This window comes from Fusarium poae, chromosome 4 (genome assembly GCF_019609905.1).
Source record: "Fusarium poae strain DAOMC 252244 chromosome 4, whole genome shotgun sequence".
Classification (NCBI taxonomy): domain Eukaryota; kingdom Fungi; phylum Ascomycota; class Sordariomycetes; order Hypocreales; family Nectriaceae; genus Fusarium; species Fusarium poae.
Genome location: NC_058402.1, coordinates 7,531,489 through 7,546,858, shown reverse-complemented (window position 1 = coordinate 7,546,858; position 15,370 = coordinate 7,531,489). Strand labels below are relative to the sequence as shown.

At 47.6% G+C, this 15,370-nt stretch overlaps 7 protein-coding genes and 1 non-coding gene across 8 annotated transcripts; 4 read left to right on the top strand and 4 right to left on the bottom strand.

The window, feature by feature from the left end:
* Positions 1–292: 292 nt before the first annotated feature.
* Positions 293–1,384, top strand: FPOAC1_012542 (uncharacterized protein; the record flags this gene model as incomplete). Its single annotated transcript, XM_044856895.1, has 1 exon — positions 293–1,384. One exon carries the CDS (start codon positions 293–295, stop codon positions 1,382–1,384), a length of 1,092 nt encoding a protein of 363 aa, XP_044704208.1.
* Positions 1,385–1,986: 602 nt separating this feature from the next.
* FPOAC1_012541 (uncharacterized protein) lies at positions 1,987–4,142 on the bottom strand (the record flags this gene model as incomplete). The annotated part of the gene is made up of 5 exons (XM_044856894.1): positions 1,987–3,266; positions 3,334–3,445; positions 3,506–3,696; positions 3,747–3,984; positions 4,095–4,142. 5 exons carry the CDS (start codon positions 4,140–4,142, stop codon positions 1,987–1,989), a joined length of 1,869 nt encoding a protein of 622 aa, XP_044704207.1.
* Positions 4,143–5,826: 1,684 nt separating this feature from the next.
* FPOAC1_012540 (uncharacterized protein) lies at positions 5,827–6,784 on the bottom strand (the record flags this gene model as incomplete). Its single annotated transcript, XM_044856893.1, has 2 exons — positions 5,827–6,638; positions 6,697–6,784. The coding sequence occupies 2 exons, from the start codon at positions 6,782–6,784 to the stop codon at positions 5,827–5,829; spliced, it is 900 nt and encodes a 299-aa protein (XP_044704206.1).
* Positions 6,785–7,686: 902 nt separating this feature from the next.
* On the top strand, positions 7,687–7,768 carry FPOAC1_012539. Its single transcript has one exon. It is a non-coding gene; the product is annotated as a tRNA-Ser (tRNA).
* Positions 7,769–9,692: 1,924 nt separating this feature from the next.
* On the top strand, positions 9,693–11,219 carry FPOAC1_012538 (uncharacterized protein; the record flags this gene model as incomplete). The annotated part of the gene is made up of 4 exons (XM_044856892.1): positions 9,693–9,793; positions 9,874–10,637; positions 10,696–10,968; positions 11,095–11,219. The coding sequence occupies 4 exons, from the start codon at positions 9,693–9,695 to the stop codon at positions 11,217–11,219; spliced, it is 1,263 nt and encodes a 420-aa protein (XP_044704205.1).
* A 683-nt stretch (positions 11,220–11,902) lies between these two features.
* On the bottom strand, positions 11,903–13,047 carry FPOAC1_012537 (uncharacterized protein; the record flags this gene model as incomplete). The annotated part of the gene is made up of 7 exons (XM_044856891.1): positions 11,903–11,963; positions 12,013–12,135; positions 12,194–12,246; positions 12,294–12,351; positions 12,404–12,632; positions 12,862–12,926; positions 12,977–13,047. 7 exons carry the CDS (start codon positions 13,045–13,047, stop codon positions 11,903–11,905), a joined length of 660 nt encoding a protein of 219 aa, XP_044704204.1.
* Positions 13,048–13,434: 387 nt separating this feature from the next.
* Positions 13,435–13,944, bottom strand: FPOAC1_012536 (uncharacterized protein; the record flags this gene model as incomplete). The annotated part of the gene is made up of 2 exons (XM_044856890.1): positions 13,435–13,535; positions 13,623–13,944. The coding sequence occupies 2 exons, from the start codon at positions 13,942–13,944 to the stop codon at positions 13,435–13,437; spliced, it is 423 nt and encodes a 140-aa protein (XP_044704203.1).
* A 378-nt stretch (positions 13,945–14,322) lies between these two features.
* On the top strand, positions 14,323–15,352 carry FPOAC1_012535 (uncharacterized protein; the record flags this gene model as incomplete). Its single annotated transcript, XM_044856889.1, has 2 exons — positions 14,323–14,688; positions 14,738–15,352. 2 exons carry the CDS (start codon positions 14,323–14,325, stop codon positions 15,350–15,352), a joined length of 981 nt encoding a protein of 326 aa, XP_044704202.1.
* Positions 15,353–15,370: the final 18 nt, after the last annotated feature.

Here is a 15,370-nt window from a genome sequence, read left to right as displayed (position 1 = left end):
TTCAGTGTTGGTGATACGTTATGAGAGAAGTCGATGGAAGCTGTTGGGTAACCATGAGAAGGCTGACAATCATGGAGGGGCAGACTAAGAGTGGGGCGATCTCTCGCAAAGCTTTGACCAATGGGGTAGTCCCCGTCCAACCTCTTTATCCCTGTAGCTTCAGCCGTGCAGAACCAACATTTGACATAACCACTTGTTAATTATCAACCTGCGTCTTTCAACAACGAAGCCTTTTGTCTTTTTTTATTCTTGCGCTTCCTTCCTCATACTCGCTCCCTCACAAACAGCCAAAATGTCTCGCGCCGGCGTCTCAATACGCCATGCCACAGACCTCAACGCGCCTCCACCGCCCGACCAAGACGAGACATGTCCCGTGTGCAAGACAACCCGCTATTTTAACCGCGACATGGAGTTTCGCATCAACCCCGAATGCTACCACCGCATGTGCAAAACCTGCGTCGAGCGAATCTTCAAAGACGGTCCCAATCAATGTCCCTATGCGGGCTGTCACAAGACGCTGCGTCTGCGCGGCTTCAAGACTGCATTTTTTGCCGATTTGACCGTCGAGCGGGAAGTCGATATCCGAAGACGAGTCGCAGCCGTGTTTAACAGGACGGAAGAGGAATTCGAGACGTTGGATGATTACAATGAGTATCTTGAGATGGTCGAGTGTTTGACCAGCGATCTCGTCTACGGCAACGATGAACAAAAGCGAAAGGCCGAAGCGCAACTCTCGGAATGGGAAGCGAAGCACAAAGCAGACATTGAGCGCAATAGACGATTGGCGCGTGAATCAGACGCCGCTCGTCAACAACGCATCGCAGCAGAGGAAGCAGAAGCGCGCCAGCGTCGACTGATGGAACGACAAGAGGAACTGGAAGAAAAGGCCAACGCGAAGCGGTTCCGCGAAGAAATGCTCGATTCACTACAGAGTGCCGAAACAGGTCGCGCGACGGAAGCGATGGATAAGATCATGCTTAAGAAGAGAGGTCAAAACAAGCGCGATGCTGCATTTGGAGCAGCTGGCATCGGAAGCGGTCTCTCGATCCGTGGGCTGCGTGAGAAGAAGGGTCCTGTGGTGGATAACAAACCATACGATCCCTACGGTGGCGTGCGCGTGATGCCAGATCGTGTCGACCTTGCGCCTGAGAAACTAGCGACATATTCCAACGAGTGGGTTGAGATTACAAGGACAAAGGAATCTTTCAAGGCTGGTGGATATAGTCCTGATGAGTTTCTCACGAGGGCTTTGTTCGAGGCCTTTTCGGGACTGGGAGTATTTGTTGATGAAGAAAAGATTGAGAAGAGTGTTGCTACGGTGGTAGCAAAAGAGGCTGCGGCGACAGGTGAAACAGGTGGTACAATGGACGTTGATCCTTTTTAAACGTTGCTGTTCTTTATTAATATTTACATGGGCATAGCTATGGAGTTATGAGGAGTTTGGGAAAACATGAAACGAACGTGACGGATCATGACAAATGGTCACATAGGGTAACAGACTATATGGATAACAGTCTATATACAATATAAATACCCAGACGACAAGGCATCAGAAATATTGGCCGCTGAAAATATAAGAGGCCAGTTTATGTCATTTAGACCAGAGCCCCGATGCTATTCATTCTTATCATAATGCTCCAGGGCTACCTCTTCTGTTTCACGCTGACCAGACATGATCATCACAAACAAATATCATGAGAATAATATTTTATGGCTGTTACTATACTAATCCAAAAGAGAAGATTACCAGGAGAGGATCGAATGGCCATGTTCACGAGGATACGTTGTTCCTTTTGAGTATGCCTATTATTTAAATCATCTTTTCGCTTTGTAATAGTCTTTTCGATCTCATCCCCCGAAAACGCCTCGCTTACTATGTGTGAAAGGGAGGATGTACAGCCTAGAAATGGAAACAAGAGTGCGCTGAGAGACGCAATGCGGATATTTGGATAAAAGCTAGAAGAGTGTGTTGAAACCTGTACTGGTCTATTGTTGCCACGGGACTTGGTTTGCTGGACGCGGGAATACGGGGACTGTTGGGACTTGGTCGAGGCCACCTCCAATCGGTTGCTGGTTAGCTTGCCATCCCTGACCGGTAGCGTGGTTAACAAAGGCGCCTTGTCGGAAGGGATTGGTGGTGCCAGTAGGCTGAGGAGCGAGAGCAGCACCAGCTGTCTGTGGTCGTTGCTCCTGATTTGCTGGTGGTAGCATAGAGTTGCGAGCGAAAGGGTTTGTGCCGGTTGGTGCGGCCTGCAGGGGAGCTGGTTGTTGCTGCGGTTGTGGTGGTGCTTGGAAAGCCGAGTTCGAATTTTGAGAGAAAGGAGATGTATTCTGCTGCGGTGATGATCGGGCGAAAGGGTTTGTAGACTGGCGGTTAACATTTGGTGTTGTAGCGGATGATGGCAGGCCTGACTGTTGGGCCATGAGCATAGATTGACGGAAAGGATTGGTGCTTCCTGTCTGCATAGGTTGAAGTCCTTGGGGTTGTCCAGTTTGAGCAGGCTGTTGGATTTGAGGAGCAGCGTTAGGGAAATTGGCCATTGTGTCTTGGGGAATTGGAGATAGTGAGTTTGGCTGGAATCCCTGTGGCTGAGGAGTAAATCCTCCGAAGCCAGCTCCGGTAAAATCTGTTTGAAGTTGAATTTGAGGTTGCGGTTGCATGAATGCGCCGGTTTGCTGCGGCTGTTGGAATGGACTGTTGGTCGCATAACCAGTAGGTTGGGCGGCAAAGCCATTTTGTTGGAACGGCATGCCAGTCGGCTGCTGCTGGAAAGCTTGTGGTGAAGGTTGTTGAGGGTTCACGTTCATAGTCGTCTGGTTCTGTTCGATCGAGTCGAAAAAGTCGATCAGATCCGGATCAGGACCCTTGTTGGCTTGAGGCTTGGATTGAGGCGCATTGTTGCCAGTCGAGGAGCTCCCAACCTTGGGAAAGGGGTTGTTGGATGCTGGCGCTGGGAAATCGCTGCTCTTCTTCTTGCCGAGACCTCCTTGCTTTGAACTTGAACCACCACCGATCTTCTTCACGTCCTGCTCTGCGAGGTACTGTCTACGGTGTACTTCAAAATCGGGATCATGGAGATATTCCTCCAGCTGACGGCCGAGATTAACAGGAGCGTGCTTGAGCTTGGGGACCTCGACTCTGGTGTGATGTTCGTGCTGTCGCGCTACACCGAGATATTGGACGACGTAATCGGTCTGCTTGGTGAACTTTCGATAAATGGCCATAGCACGCTCTGCGTCCACCTTTGACATTTCAAAGAAGTTACCTATAAAATTGGAATGTTAGCCAAAGCGGAAGGCTGAGACAAGAGGGGGAGGGGCAAGGAAACCAACCAAGAATACTAATCAGTCCTTGGTTAAGAACTTGGAATAGCGCCAAAAGATCCAAGACAAGGAGTCTGAAAACAGTTATCGTGATTTCGTTCTCGGGCTCGTTCTCCATCACCTAGGATTTATTAGTGCCGGATTCGAGTAGAAGTCAGGCGCATGCAGCAGGTTTGCTTACGTCGCATTTTAACAAGGCTTCGAGCTGGTGTTGCACAATCTCGGTCTCTCGTAATAAGCCCTTCTCAACCGAAAGCTTCTCAAGTCTCGACTCGGAGGCGCGAACCCAGTCAGTCTTTGTCTTTTCGTATGCGCGGGCTCGCTCGGCTAGGTAGTGAGCATAATGTCGAATATTTCGTCCTTGGATTTGTGCTGCCAATCTGTCAATTGCTAGCCGACGTCTCGTTTAGACCGGAACGTACCATCCGTAAAGCTGCTTATTGCCAATACATTGCGGTGTGTGGAGAGAAAGGCGAGCGTCACGTCGGGGGATCCCTCTCTTATCATTAGGTGCACCGTAATGAGACTTTTGAAGACGATGGTCCATGTTGAATCGCGAAGTCGGTATGTGAGTGCGCGAAAGACCTCAGCGACGCCAGCTTCGCCGGAATGGGTAGCAACAAGAATATGCTCGATATATTTCGTCTTTGGAGGAGCATTCTATAGCGGTCAAGAGTTAGAAAAGGTCTGGGAATCCCCAAAATGATTGGGCTCATGAATCGTTGCTAAGCGCTTGGTAACTTGAGCGCGCCGCCAAGAGGTACACGTACCTTGATCTTTGTTGCGCCCTTGACGGACTTTTCGAAGGAGCTCGACATGTTGTCTGCTATAAGCTCAATGGAACTGTACCGAGCTTACTGTCGTCGGGCAGAGGGACCAAAAGTTGGGACGACAGATGTTGCAGCTAGTGACGGGGGACTGTAACAGAATAATGATGCTGTAGAGTGATGCCGATGCTCCGGGACAATGGATGCTGCGATAATGATTGCAGTGCTGAAGATATCGTCCTATCGTGTCGTGTCGAGTAATATCAAGTGGCTCAAGTCACCAGCGCAAGAGAGGGACTTGAAGAAAGAGAGATTGACCGAGAGACAACGAGTGTATCCGCGCCCGGGGGAGGTGGATGATTCTGGGCGTGGCAGGACAAGGGGAGGGGCGTGTGTTAGGTAGGTTGTCGGGCAGGTTGCACTCTTGAGGTTGGGCTTTGGTTTGGTGGTTGTAGGACAAGTGGAGGTCATTGATAAGGAGGTACTTGTGGCCGATGAGCAGTAAAGAGGCAGCCCTCAAGGTAACAGAATAATTGACCACTGCAAACAAAAGAGACGAAATTACTAGGTCACTTTAGTCTCTTTAGAGTATTGCTCTTAGGTTACTTTTTTTATTTCCCAAGACTTCAGAGGCTATTAATTCTGTTACCCACAAGGCCGCTCACTGTATCTCCCAAACTCTTGGCCTCCGGAACCGTATTTGACTCCGATATTGGCGGACGCTATCGCTAAATTCCAGGGGATACTACGGATGTCGTCACCGCGATTCTTCATTTCCAAGGGACTTGATGCGCCAGAAGGATCCACTGAGCGAGATGGTGATGTCCATAGTAGATAAAAAATCTGGGGACTGAAAGTTTCTTTTTCTTCATTTTCGGGTGTTCAGATGATGGATGCAGGCTCGTACAGACACAAGCATAGCCTACATGTTGTTTGCACACACGAGTTGCTTGCGGCGCACTGGTCGCTTCTTCACGTATCACGAAAAGTCCTTTCATCTCGGGACAAACGAACAGAGGTTTAGGCAAAAGACAATCACTTGGCTCTAAATGGGCATGGTTTAAACAAGATGGAGAAGCAATTCAAATTTAAATTAAATATTTGGATAAATCAATACAGCGGTCTCACTTGAAACTCGCTCTCCCCCAGTTCCCGTCAGACTTTGTTACCTTGTGTGAGAGTTCAATTTCTGCTGCCGGGTTTCCCCAACTGCGCGAACAAGAATCCCTTTCCATTCTTCATAAGTCAGAGCTTTTTTCCAACGCGTCCGATGATAAACAAGGTCGGTGTGTCGAACGCCCATTTCATGGTACCAACCTCTCCTCGCCCCGAAACCGCTTAAGCTGCCCCGAAGGGCAGAGGGTTTCGAGGTCCGAAGAGGAGGCACTACATCATATTAAGCACGCGGTTCTCATCATCTGGGAGGTAAAGGTTAGCGATAGGTCTTGGAAGCTTGATTGCGTTGGCGGTAAAGACTCACATTTATTTGAATGGAAGGGTCATAAAGAGAAAAGAAAAGAAAAAGAGAAGGAACGCGATCCGCGCAGATTTTAAAGACTTTGCGGCTTGCGGGTACTGTGGGGTTGCTCGCCGTGGTTGATCTTCGGCTGATCTCGCCGAATATCTCACCCTAGACTCACCTCGATTTAATTCAACATGAACAAACTCCCGAGAAATTGGGTAAAATATGTACCTAATAAAAGCCTTCATATTTTAAATTATTATACTCTTGCTTTTATCCGCCTAATGGGATGTGAGGGTAAAAGTTTGCCGCTATGAGAGCCCTAGCTTCCGACTGTTCTAGGAGTCGCTGAAGAACGGCTGGGTCTGGTGGAACCTCGTCCTCTGAACTTTCATCACTCTCCAATTCTTCCACTTCCTTTTCAACTATTTCCTCAAATTTAAAGGCATCAAAGGCATCATATTGTTCATCGTCATCTTGTCCAAGACGCACTTTGAACACAACATTACAAGCCTCAGCTGCCTTACGCCATTCGCGAACAGTTTCATCCTCAATTTCAAGGTCCGTCTTCCCAATTAGTGTGAGGCACGGATCCTCAGGAAAAACCGTGCAAAAAGAAAGAGATGTACCCCAATCGTCGTCGAAGTTGATCGAGTTGTATTCCGCTTTGGGCATGCTAGCTGAGCATTTTGCAGCGGCTCGGTAAAACTCATTCATCAAACCTCCGTGAGCGTAGACTCTGTCCCAATTCTCTTCATCTTGTGAATTGCTGAGCGGTTCATTGGCGCGGAGACAGCTAAGTTCTTGCACATTGTACATTCCCAAAACAAAGCTTTTGAGAGTTGGCCAATGTCGTGGGTCAGATACATCCGACGCTGGTGGCCAAAATATTGAAGGCTCTACGCAGCCATGAAAGGCAAAGTCTTTTAGGCCTTCTCGTTGACTGAAGCGACGTAGCTCGCGCGTCAGAAAATCTTCTCCATCTTGCATGGCTAGAAGACCGTCTGCCAAATGCTGGTGTTGGAGATACTGCAACTTGAACTTATGTATAGACGTGGGCAACATGGAGAGTGATTGACCAAGTTCTAAACGACAAAATGAGTATTAGAATATCATTTGTCATTTGCGTCAATGATTGCTTACCGATTCTCTGGTGTACGGAGGAGGTTCTGGATTCCGGGACAGAAAAGAAAGCACGCAGTTCTCTTAGCCGTGGCATCTTGCTAGCCATATAGAATATGGCCCGCGGAGAAGGGACGATACCAGCCAAGCCGTTACCTATCATAAGAGACCTAACCATAGGTAACTCCGAAAGATCTGGTAATGCAAACCCAACTACAGGGTCAAGCCTGTAATCGGAACGGAGACTGTTAGATATAGAGATGACCAGCTCAAGGTCGAGTAGTGGTTCCTCTCTAAGCGGTATTTTTGCAAGCTGGTGAAACAGAATTTCGATAATCATTTCTGAAAGATTACCTGGCTGCCATCGATCGAAAGGAGCTGGGAAATTCAAATTTCCTTGTGGGATCACGCACACCAGTTTGCGGATGTAGGAAAGTCTCGTCGGTGTCAGGGAACCGCCCCGAATAGGAAAGCGAAAGGTCTCATCGAGTCGAAGGCGTCGGAATGTTTGTGCTTCAACGAGAGGCTGCCAATGCCTACACAAGACGGCTAGAGGTGCGATGCAAATATCTGGATGAAGAGGTTTTCCATCATAGTAGAGATGAGAGACGATGTTGGATATGATCTCGGGGGCCAGGCGATCCATTTCAATCGCGATACCAGGCACAGCCCAAAGGTTAGTGAACAAAATAGATCTAGTTGCTTGTTGGTGTGTTGGGTGAGAGTGAGTAAGACTCCCGAATAGAATGAATGGAGGGGAATGCCTCATGGTGGGGGAATTACAATTTCCCGACCAAACTGCATATTGCTAAGTCCTAATTCCTGCTACATGAGGCACGTTACCTACCACATTTGGTGACACATGATAACTGAGAGCTTTCTTAATATAAATTATATCAAAGACCATATCGACATTCAGCAAGACTCAAGATTGCCATTTCGATTAAAATCATCTTTGCCAATATCTACACAAGGAAAGCGTCGATCTTTCATCCAATCAGGAAATAACAAGGCGCAGTGGCGGAGTGGTCTAACGCGATAGACTAGAAATCTATTCTCTTCGGAGGCGTCTGTTCGAATCAGGCCTGCGTCGTTTCTATTTTTGTCTTCCCTGTCAAAGTGAACTTTTTGCTTCTCATATGATTAGAAACCTTCACGAAATACAGTGACATGTCGTTGTGGTCATAAGAGGCTACCAATAAGCCTACGTCAATGGTGCACTCGTCGACTTGAGCTGCTCTGTTACATTTCCTTGTTTTGGGCTTGGTTCGAGACCACTCCTCAAACCATTTCCCCGAATTATCATGTAAGTTTTAATGAAGGGATTACAGCAGACCACGAGTGATATTACAGTAGTATAGCATAAAATACTAGACCAATTAGTACAAATGTCTTTATCCCCTTAGTAGATGCTCCACTGGTTTGTAACCCGCTTTTAAGAAATTCATGGTCTAGGAATTCGCAGCGGCCACAGTACACATCTTCAACGCTTTGGTTGGCAAATATATTGATCTTTTTGTTCGCCACATCCTTGACACATTTGTCCCAGTCGTTGGCCAGCTCTTCGTCGCTAGTGATGCAGTAGTTAGAAGTGCAGTTACTTGCCGAGTAGTATATGGTCTTGTTGAGTGTTGTCGGTCCGCCGCTGAAGGGGCAGCAGGTTGAGAATAGGTCCCAGTCACCGCCGGCCGAACCGGTGAGGTACGTCGATTCAGTAATGAAGCACGTCGCGCAGATGATGCTCTGCTGCACTTCGCCAGGCGGCCGACCGCACGCGTCGGCGTGGTACATCCAGCTCTCGGACTGCACCTGGTACTGTTTGTTCAAGCCGACAGATTAGCAATGCTCAAAGCACAGCCAGATACAACTTACTCCTACGCCCTGGTGACCGCCATCCCGGAAGGTCAGGTTAGGCTGAAAAATAGTCATGGCTCTGTAGTGTTGGTATTTTTATCGCTGAGTTGACACATGTAGAGATTGATTGACTCTGGACAAAGGTTGGTTACAATAAGACTCGCAATGATTTATTAAACGGAGTAAAATTGTCTCAATTGAGAGGGAAATGAGGTGGGCATGGCTGGATTCTCCTGGAAAGTCATTTGACTGCTTGTTCTAAGTACTCACGTTGCAGTGACATTATTGCACGATTATCGATTCACCAGCCAGTATGTCGATCGTGGCGGCAGCTACATATATACAATTGCGGCGTATTGTCACTGCAGCTGGATAATTGGCCATTATAGGAACTATCCGGATAGACATGCATTATAATTCAATGTAAGCTCCAAAAGAAGTTCCATCGCCGAATTTCAGTACAGCTTTTCAAGGAATATACGTCGTATGCGGCCTGCATCCAGGCCTAATAAGACTCGAGGAACAACACATCAAAGTGCGTCCTGCATCTCTGTGGCAAAAAACGAACAATGATGAGAGGCCTCAAGATGCACTAGTGAGCAATTGTTCAGAGCTGTTGATTCTAAACTAAAGAACCTATTGCTTCTACTGGAAGATAGGTAGGTTTCTATTATTTCAAGCCAGATTTCGCGTATATTCGTTCGGGTTAATAGAAGATAGCTTATTCTTGCTAGTAGAAATAGCGCTCTCATGGTGATGTTAAGACTAGACTGATATCTAAAGAAGAGGAACTCAACGTCAATCCGGGAGCGGAGTATAACTCCTTTCTAGGTAGTATGTAGCGACGTGGTACTTTTGGCGGTCCCGATAAAGGATAACAACCTCGAAGCCATTGGTATACATGCTCTCTTGTGCATATAGCTCTTGATATCTGCTACGCATTGGGAAGGACAACCTCAAACCCACCAGTTAAAGATGAATACGGCGGTTTCCTATTTGGGGATTCGAATAAGGATCAAGACAAATGTGAAATTTGTATAAAAAGATGATGATCGCCCGTTGAACTGCCAGTTTAGAATCGAAGTAGATCATCAAACACTTCTACTCCCTAGTCATTTCCTCAATCGGATCTCAACTCTCTCTTCCAAACTTGTAAAGCCAGAATGCGTCTCGCATTTATCTTCGCCGCCATTGGTGCTGCGGGTGTCACTATTGCCACGGATGACAGTGACTCGCGGTACTCATCCTGCTGGGCTGATCGTGGGTAGGTTATCAGCTTCCTTAATTCACCCCTACCTTATACCAACCCCATTCATACTAACTTGTAACTCTTCATTTCTACAGCTATCTAAGCCCAGACGCTCTTATTGCAGGCAATATTCTTGCACAGAATAATACCTTTGAAAAAGGTACCTTTCTTGCCAAGAAGGATTGCATTTACCATCGTCACCAGTCAACCATGGTATCTCTGTGCAATGGTAACGCCCGTAACCGTACAGTGAACCGTGGTGAGGTCCGACGCGGTATTGACCAGCTTATCAAGGACTGCAATATCGACGAGGCCGGCTTCAGCGGCATCCACGTGGTTAATAATCTGACCTTTGCTGCATTCGGCGTCAACGGAGGCAAGAACATCAAAGTCCCTGCGGGCGCTAACCCTCCAGATATTCCGAGTGGCAAGAAGCAGGCCGGGCCCGATGGGAAGAGGTTTGTGCCGGCGCCTTTCATCCGCAGCCGCTACAGGCCGAGGGTCCCAAAGTCGTCGACTGGAAACGCGCTGCAGGCTCGTCAGGGGATCGACCCATGCGCAACCATGGGCTACGATGGCGTTTACAAGGAAAACTGCCATAAGAAGGAAGGTCATGTAATCGTTGATGGGGTCTGCCCCTCGCCCATCTACCGTCATGATTGCTGGTCCTATTGCGAACAGCGCCGCGCCGGTTATCTCGGTCTCGAGTCTCGTCCGGAGGGTCAGGAGGGCACACAGAATTTGCCAGCCATCAAGGCTGTCCTTTCCGAAAACACTGAATACTCAAACAGTCACGGCTTCTCTATCGGTGTCGAAGGGGTTTTTAAGGAAATGTTTGGCGCTGGTGTGAATTACGACTGTAAGTTTTCTTTCCTCTAGTGCGGACGCAGTTTATTGATACGAACACACACATACAGTTTCCACCTCTGTCACGTATGGTAAGACTGTACAACAGGATTCCGAGGAAATCAACGATAAAGATTATTGGAGATGGGTATACTTCCCCAAATGGATTGAGACGTGCGGTATCGCATCGCGCTATGACTTTGCCCCTGGCCCCCCTAATCCGAACGGTGGACAGTCTACTCCAAAGTGTGGCGACAATGTCGAGGAGACCGTAGAGAACACATGCGCCTTCTCACCTGAAATTGACTCGAGGACGAATCAACCGATTGTATTTTGGGCCGTCCGTAAGTACAGCTTCGCTTTGAAATCATCCTCTTTCCCCGTTATTACCTGCCATCAAAGGCATGGCGCTGGGCTTGGGGTGCTTTTGATACAGATAATTGCTACATGGCTGACAATATGATATCTAGGCTATGAAGACAAGGGCGGAAATCCCCTTCCAATTGACAAACAGCATAAAAGCTATCAAAAGCTCTGCAGTTCAGACCCCGATGGTGATAGTGAACAGGAGTGTGCTGTTGAGGGCGAGGAGTGAGTTAGTAAAGAACAGTGTCGATGTTAATACTAGAAAGTGGCTATTATGATTAGGATACTTTACTTACCAGCTAAATTCAAGTAGTAGCTTATATATTCTAATTGGATAATTGATATTTGTAAACCTCTAGAAAAGCAACCACTGCAATCTGTCTATCACGAGCCACGTAAGATTTCTTTACTTTAGTTAGAAGTAAATGATCTATTAGATCTCATCCATATCCTCAAACGTTTGCTTGACTACTTGAGACCTCCCGACAAGATATCCTGCCCTGTAACATTCAGTCTTTGCCATCCTGAAGCTGTTAACTCTCTGCAGTCAATTTAAGCTATAGCAAAAGTGCAAAAAAGACATACAACACCGGGGATTCGCTGGTCGTCACCGACCCAACTACTAATCCAGCGCTTCGCAGCTTATCTATGGGAGAGCGGACGGGATCCCGAGTTCTCTGCGAGCTGTGGTCGTATGTGAAAGAAGAAGAAGGTGTTGGGGTTCATATAGTTGCATGTGGTGGTTTAGAGACTGGACCAGGCTGGACTCATGCTGGGGTTTCGAAATCGCCAAAGTGGCAAATAGAACCAACCACTGCAATTGAGCTGTCATGAGCTACATAAGACTTCTTTATTTCAGTTAGAAGTAAATGATTCACCAGATCCCATTCGTACCCTCACACGCTTGCTTGACTACTTGAGACCTCCTGACAAGAGAATATCCTGCCCTGTAAGATACCCCGTCTTTGCCATCCTGAAGCTGTTAGCTCTCTGCTGTTGATTTGGTATAGAGATAGACTCACATGACTGCAACGTTGGCGACTTCTTGAGGATGACCTAGACGTCGTACTGGGACACTGGCGGCGATGGCGAGGCCTGGGTCTGTGTCTTTGAGTTCCGCCAAGTCCGTCTTATTTGTCCATGTTCTGCGAAATATTTTATTAGTATGCCTGGAAAGTAGGTAAGGCTCATCTAGAAACTCACGTTGATTTTGGAGTAGGAATCATGTCGGTAAATCCAATCATTGCTGGAAGGATCTGGATAGGAAATTAGTACTTGCAAATAATTTCTCCATATGACTTACAGCATTGACAGTGACCCCCTCTCCGGCCAGTACAGTGGCTAAATTCTTGCCCATCGAGCTCCAGAAGGTCAGCATTTGTTCTTTTCAGAGCGACGGGTGTGGATACATACCTTAGAGCACCCTTGGTAGCTGCATAATGACACCCATTGATTCCACCACCATGACTAGAAATACTTCCAATAAGAATCACACGTCCCCAACTCTGCGCTCGCATACCTGGCAAACAAGCCTTTGTTACAACAAACTGACTCCGCGAGTTGACTTCCATGACAGTATCCCAGTCATCTTCTTCGATATCTTTGATATCACGGATACGTCTTCCAAGGCCGGCGTTGGCGACTAAAATGGATACTGCTTTGTGTTTGGGTGATATGTTTGAATCTTGAAGGACTTTATCAACGAGACCGCGAGTTTGATCTCGTGAGCTCAAGTCGGCTGAAACGCAGGAGAATGACTGTTCGGGATACGAAGATGAGAGCTCTTTTGATAAAGACTCTACTTTATGCTTTAACGACTCATTAGTCAAAGGTCTGTGATAGGACGGAAGGCCTCACCAGACTAGAGTTACAATGTAGCACAACATCACAACCTTCGGCTGCTAGAGCTCTGGCAATAGCAGAGCCGATACCGCCACTGTAAATAGTCAGAGATGGAATAGCCGATACATGTTTGAATGAAGGTACCTGGCTCCAGTGACAAGTGCGAGGCGGCCTTTTACCTCGTTGTCGACTTGACGGATCTGATATGTAGCCATGACTGTAATCTTGCAAGGAATTGATTTTATTATGATACGAGTATAGACAAGTAACACAGAATGGAAAGTTATGAGAAGAGTACTACGACTAAAGGACTGTTTCTTATCCGTTGTCGTTGTCTTTATCCGAAGAGGGGTTGTGGGGAGGCAGATCTCGGAGGGAAGACCGGAGGCTTAGCTTACATGATGACTTAGACGACCTCGGTAGCTGGTTCGAAATATGATACAGCATAAAATTATTTCATCGAAAATGATTTGCAGTAAAAAAAGTTCAGGATTATCTACCTAAACTACTGCTGGTCTATGAATATGCATTATTATTGCCCAGAGACAAATAGCATCTTCCTCCTCCTGGCATGCCAACATCGTCGGTCCCAATCCCTATCTTCACCAATACAACTCGAAATCCTCCATAGTTTCGTGTCGTGGTGGTGGTGGTGGTGGTGAGAGTGCTGGGCTCATCGACTTTGTCAAGCGAGCTTCCGCCTCTCAATTCTCTGCTGATGTGGCTTATGAATCATTAGCAAAATTCTAGATAGAAATTTTGGGGTTTTCAACAAAGAAAAGTACCATACCTTCAGGTTCGCCCTGCTGAGAGGCACGGGTCGCGAAGTAACCCGGAGCAATCTCATTAACGAAAGCTTCAAGGAGTGCAATTAATTCTTCACATTCCTCCTCGGTGGCAATGGTGAACCCCGGACTATTGATTCTCGCTAGCCACTTGTCGTAGAAAGCATCACTAGCTGCGATGGCGGCTTCAGGGACTCTGTACACTGGGACAAAGAGACCGTCAACAACGGGTCTCAGGTCCCTTTCGACCTTCGCGCCGAGAATCTTGATTGCGCTCGAGAACTGGAGCCATCGAGAACCGGGGCTCGTGCAGCTTCGTTCAGGCATCTTGATTTATGGAATCTGGGAGGGCTGGTAGTGTGGGGGTCTGGTAGAGTTTGTCTGGAAGATGTGTCTGAGAAGGATGTGCCTGAAGGATGTGTATCTGGGCAAGAAGCTGGAATGAGTGTGTTATATCAAAGCTGTCAGGCAACTGCCACGCAATTACCACCTGCCCGGCGTTTGAAATTATTCATACCGTATAAACGGGTGGCTGCCGGGTTCAGTGGGCCCGAATCGGTGTTTATGGAATCATTTTGAAATTGTTTACGATTATACAGCTAAAAGAATTCACACCGATCTTTTCTCATCGGTCCTCCTTCACCTTCCAAGACACTACTGCAGCTTCGCGTCCGAGATCCCACCTCAACAGTCGCCTTTGATAGCATGTCAGCATCACCACGGCAGAACATGCAAGACTCCGGTGCTAGTCCCTCAGAAGGGACCGAGACGCAAGTCTCTTTCGTCGCTGGTCTGGTTAAGAAGATGGCCAAAATTCATCCATTTGTGACCGACCCGCCTAAACACCTGAGATCCAAAATTGATCTGACTTGGAACACGTTCGTGATGTCAGATGACAAGGATAAATCTGTCATCGACACGTTGTTCGCAATCATGGAAGAATGCGGCCCGGGTCTCGAAAACGGAGCTCGCTCACGCAAGGATGGTGTGACTGCCTTCTTCGATTTCAACCGCAAGCTTGCCCACGTTGAAGCAGTCGAGGTGGTCCGAGAGCTGACCGCAGAGGTGACGGTACGTATCTTGACGGGCTACTACTTTTCAGCACTAACCGTGTTGTCAGGCCATGTACGGGGTCGACAAGACAGACTATCTCGATCCCAGACTTGTGCTATCCATCCACGAAGCACTGTGCTCGAATGTCGATAATATCAGTCAGTATCATGAACGAGACAACGAGTTGAAGCTGGGAGATATGCTCGACAAGGATTCTCTCTACCTCTTTCTTTTCCATTGTAGCAACTTCATCCCGTCTTTCTTTGTTAGCAAAGACGTCATTCTCGAGGTGGTCAAGATGCTAATGCCTCTTTGCGAGGATCGCAACCGTCTTTCCCATGGTGCATCCTTGCAGAACGCGGGCAACATCGAAGAAACAGCACCTCAGCCGACATCCTACCCCAACTTTCGAATCTTCCTATGGAGCCTGGTGTCGCATATGGAAGCTGTAGACAAAGCTATTGAGAGAGCCCGAGGGCATTCCAATCACGCAGCCATGGAAGACCTAATGAAAATGAAGGACCTGGAAAATGAAGTCCATGCTGCCCTAGCCACAACATTGTACGAGCAAGTTAATCCTCATGCTCTCCAGTACGATATTGACGCATGGTTCCGCGCTCAGTCCGATAAGGACATGGTCACATCGACTGACAAAGTGGTGGAAACTGAACTGCCCAACTGAGCGACTCATGGATATTGG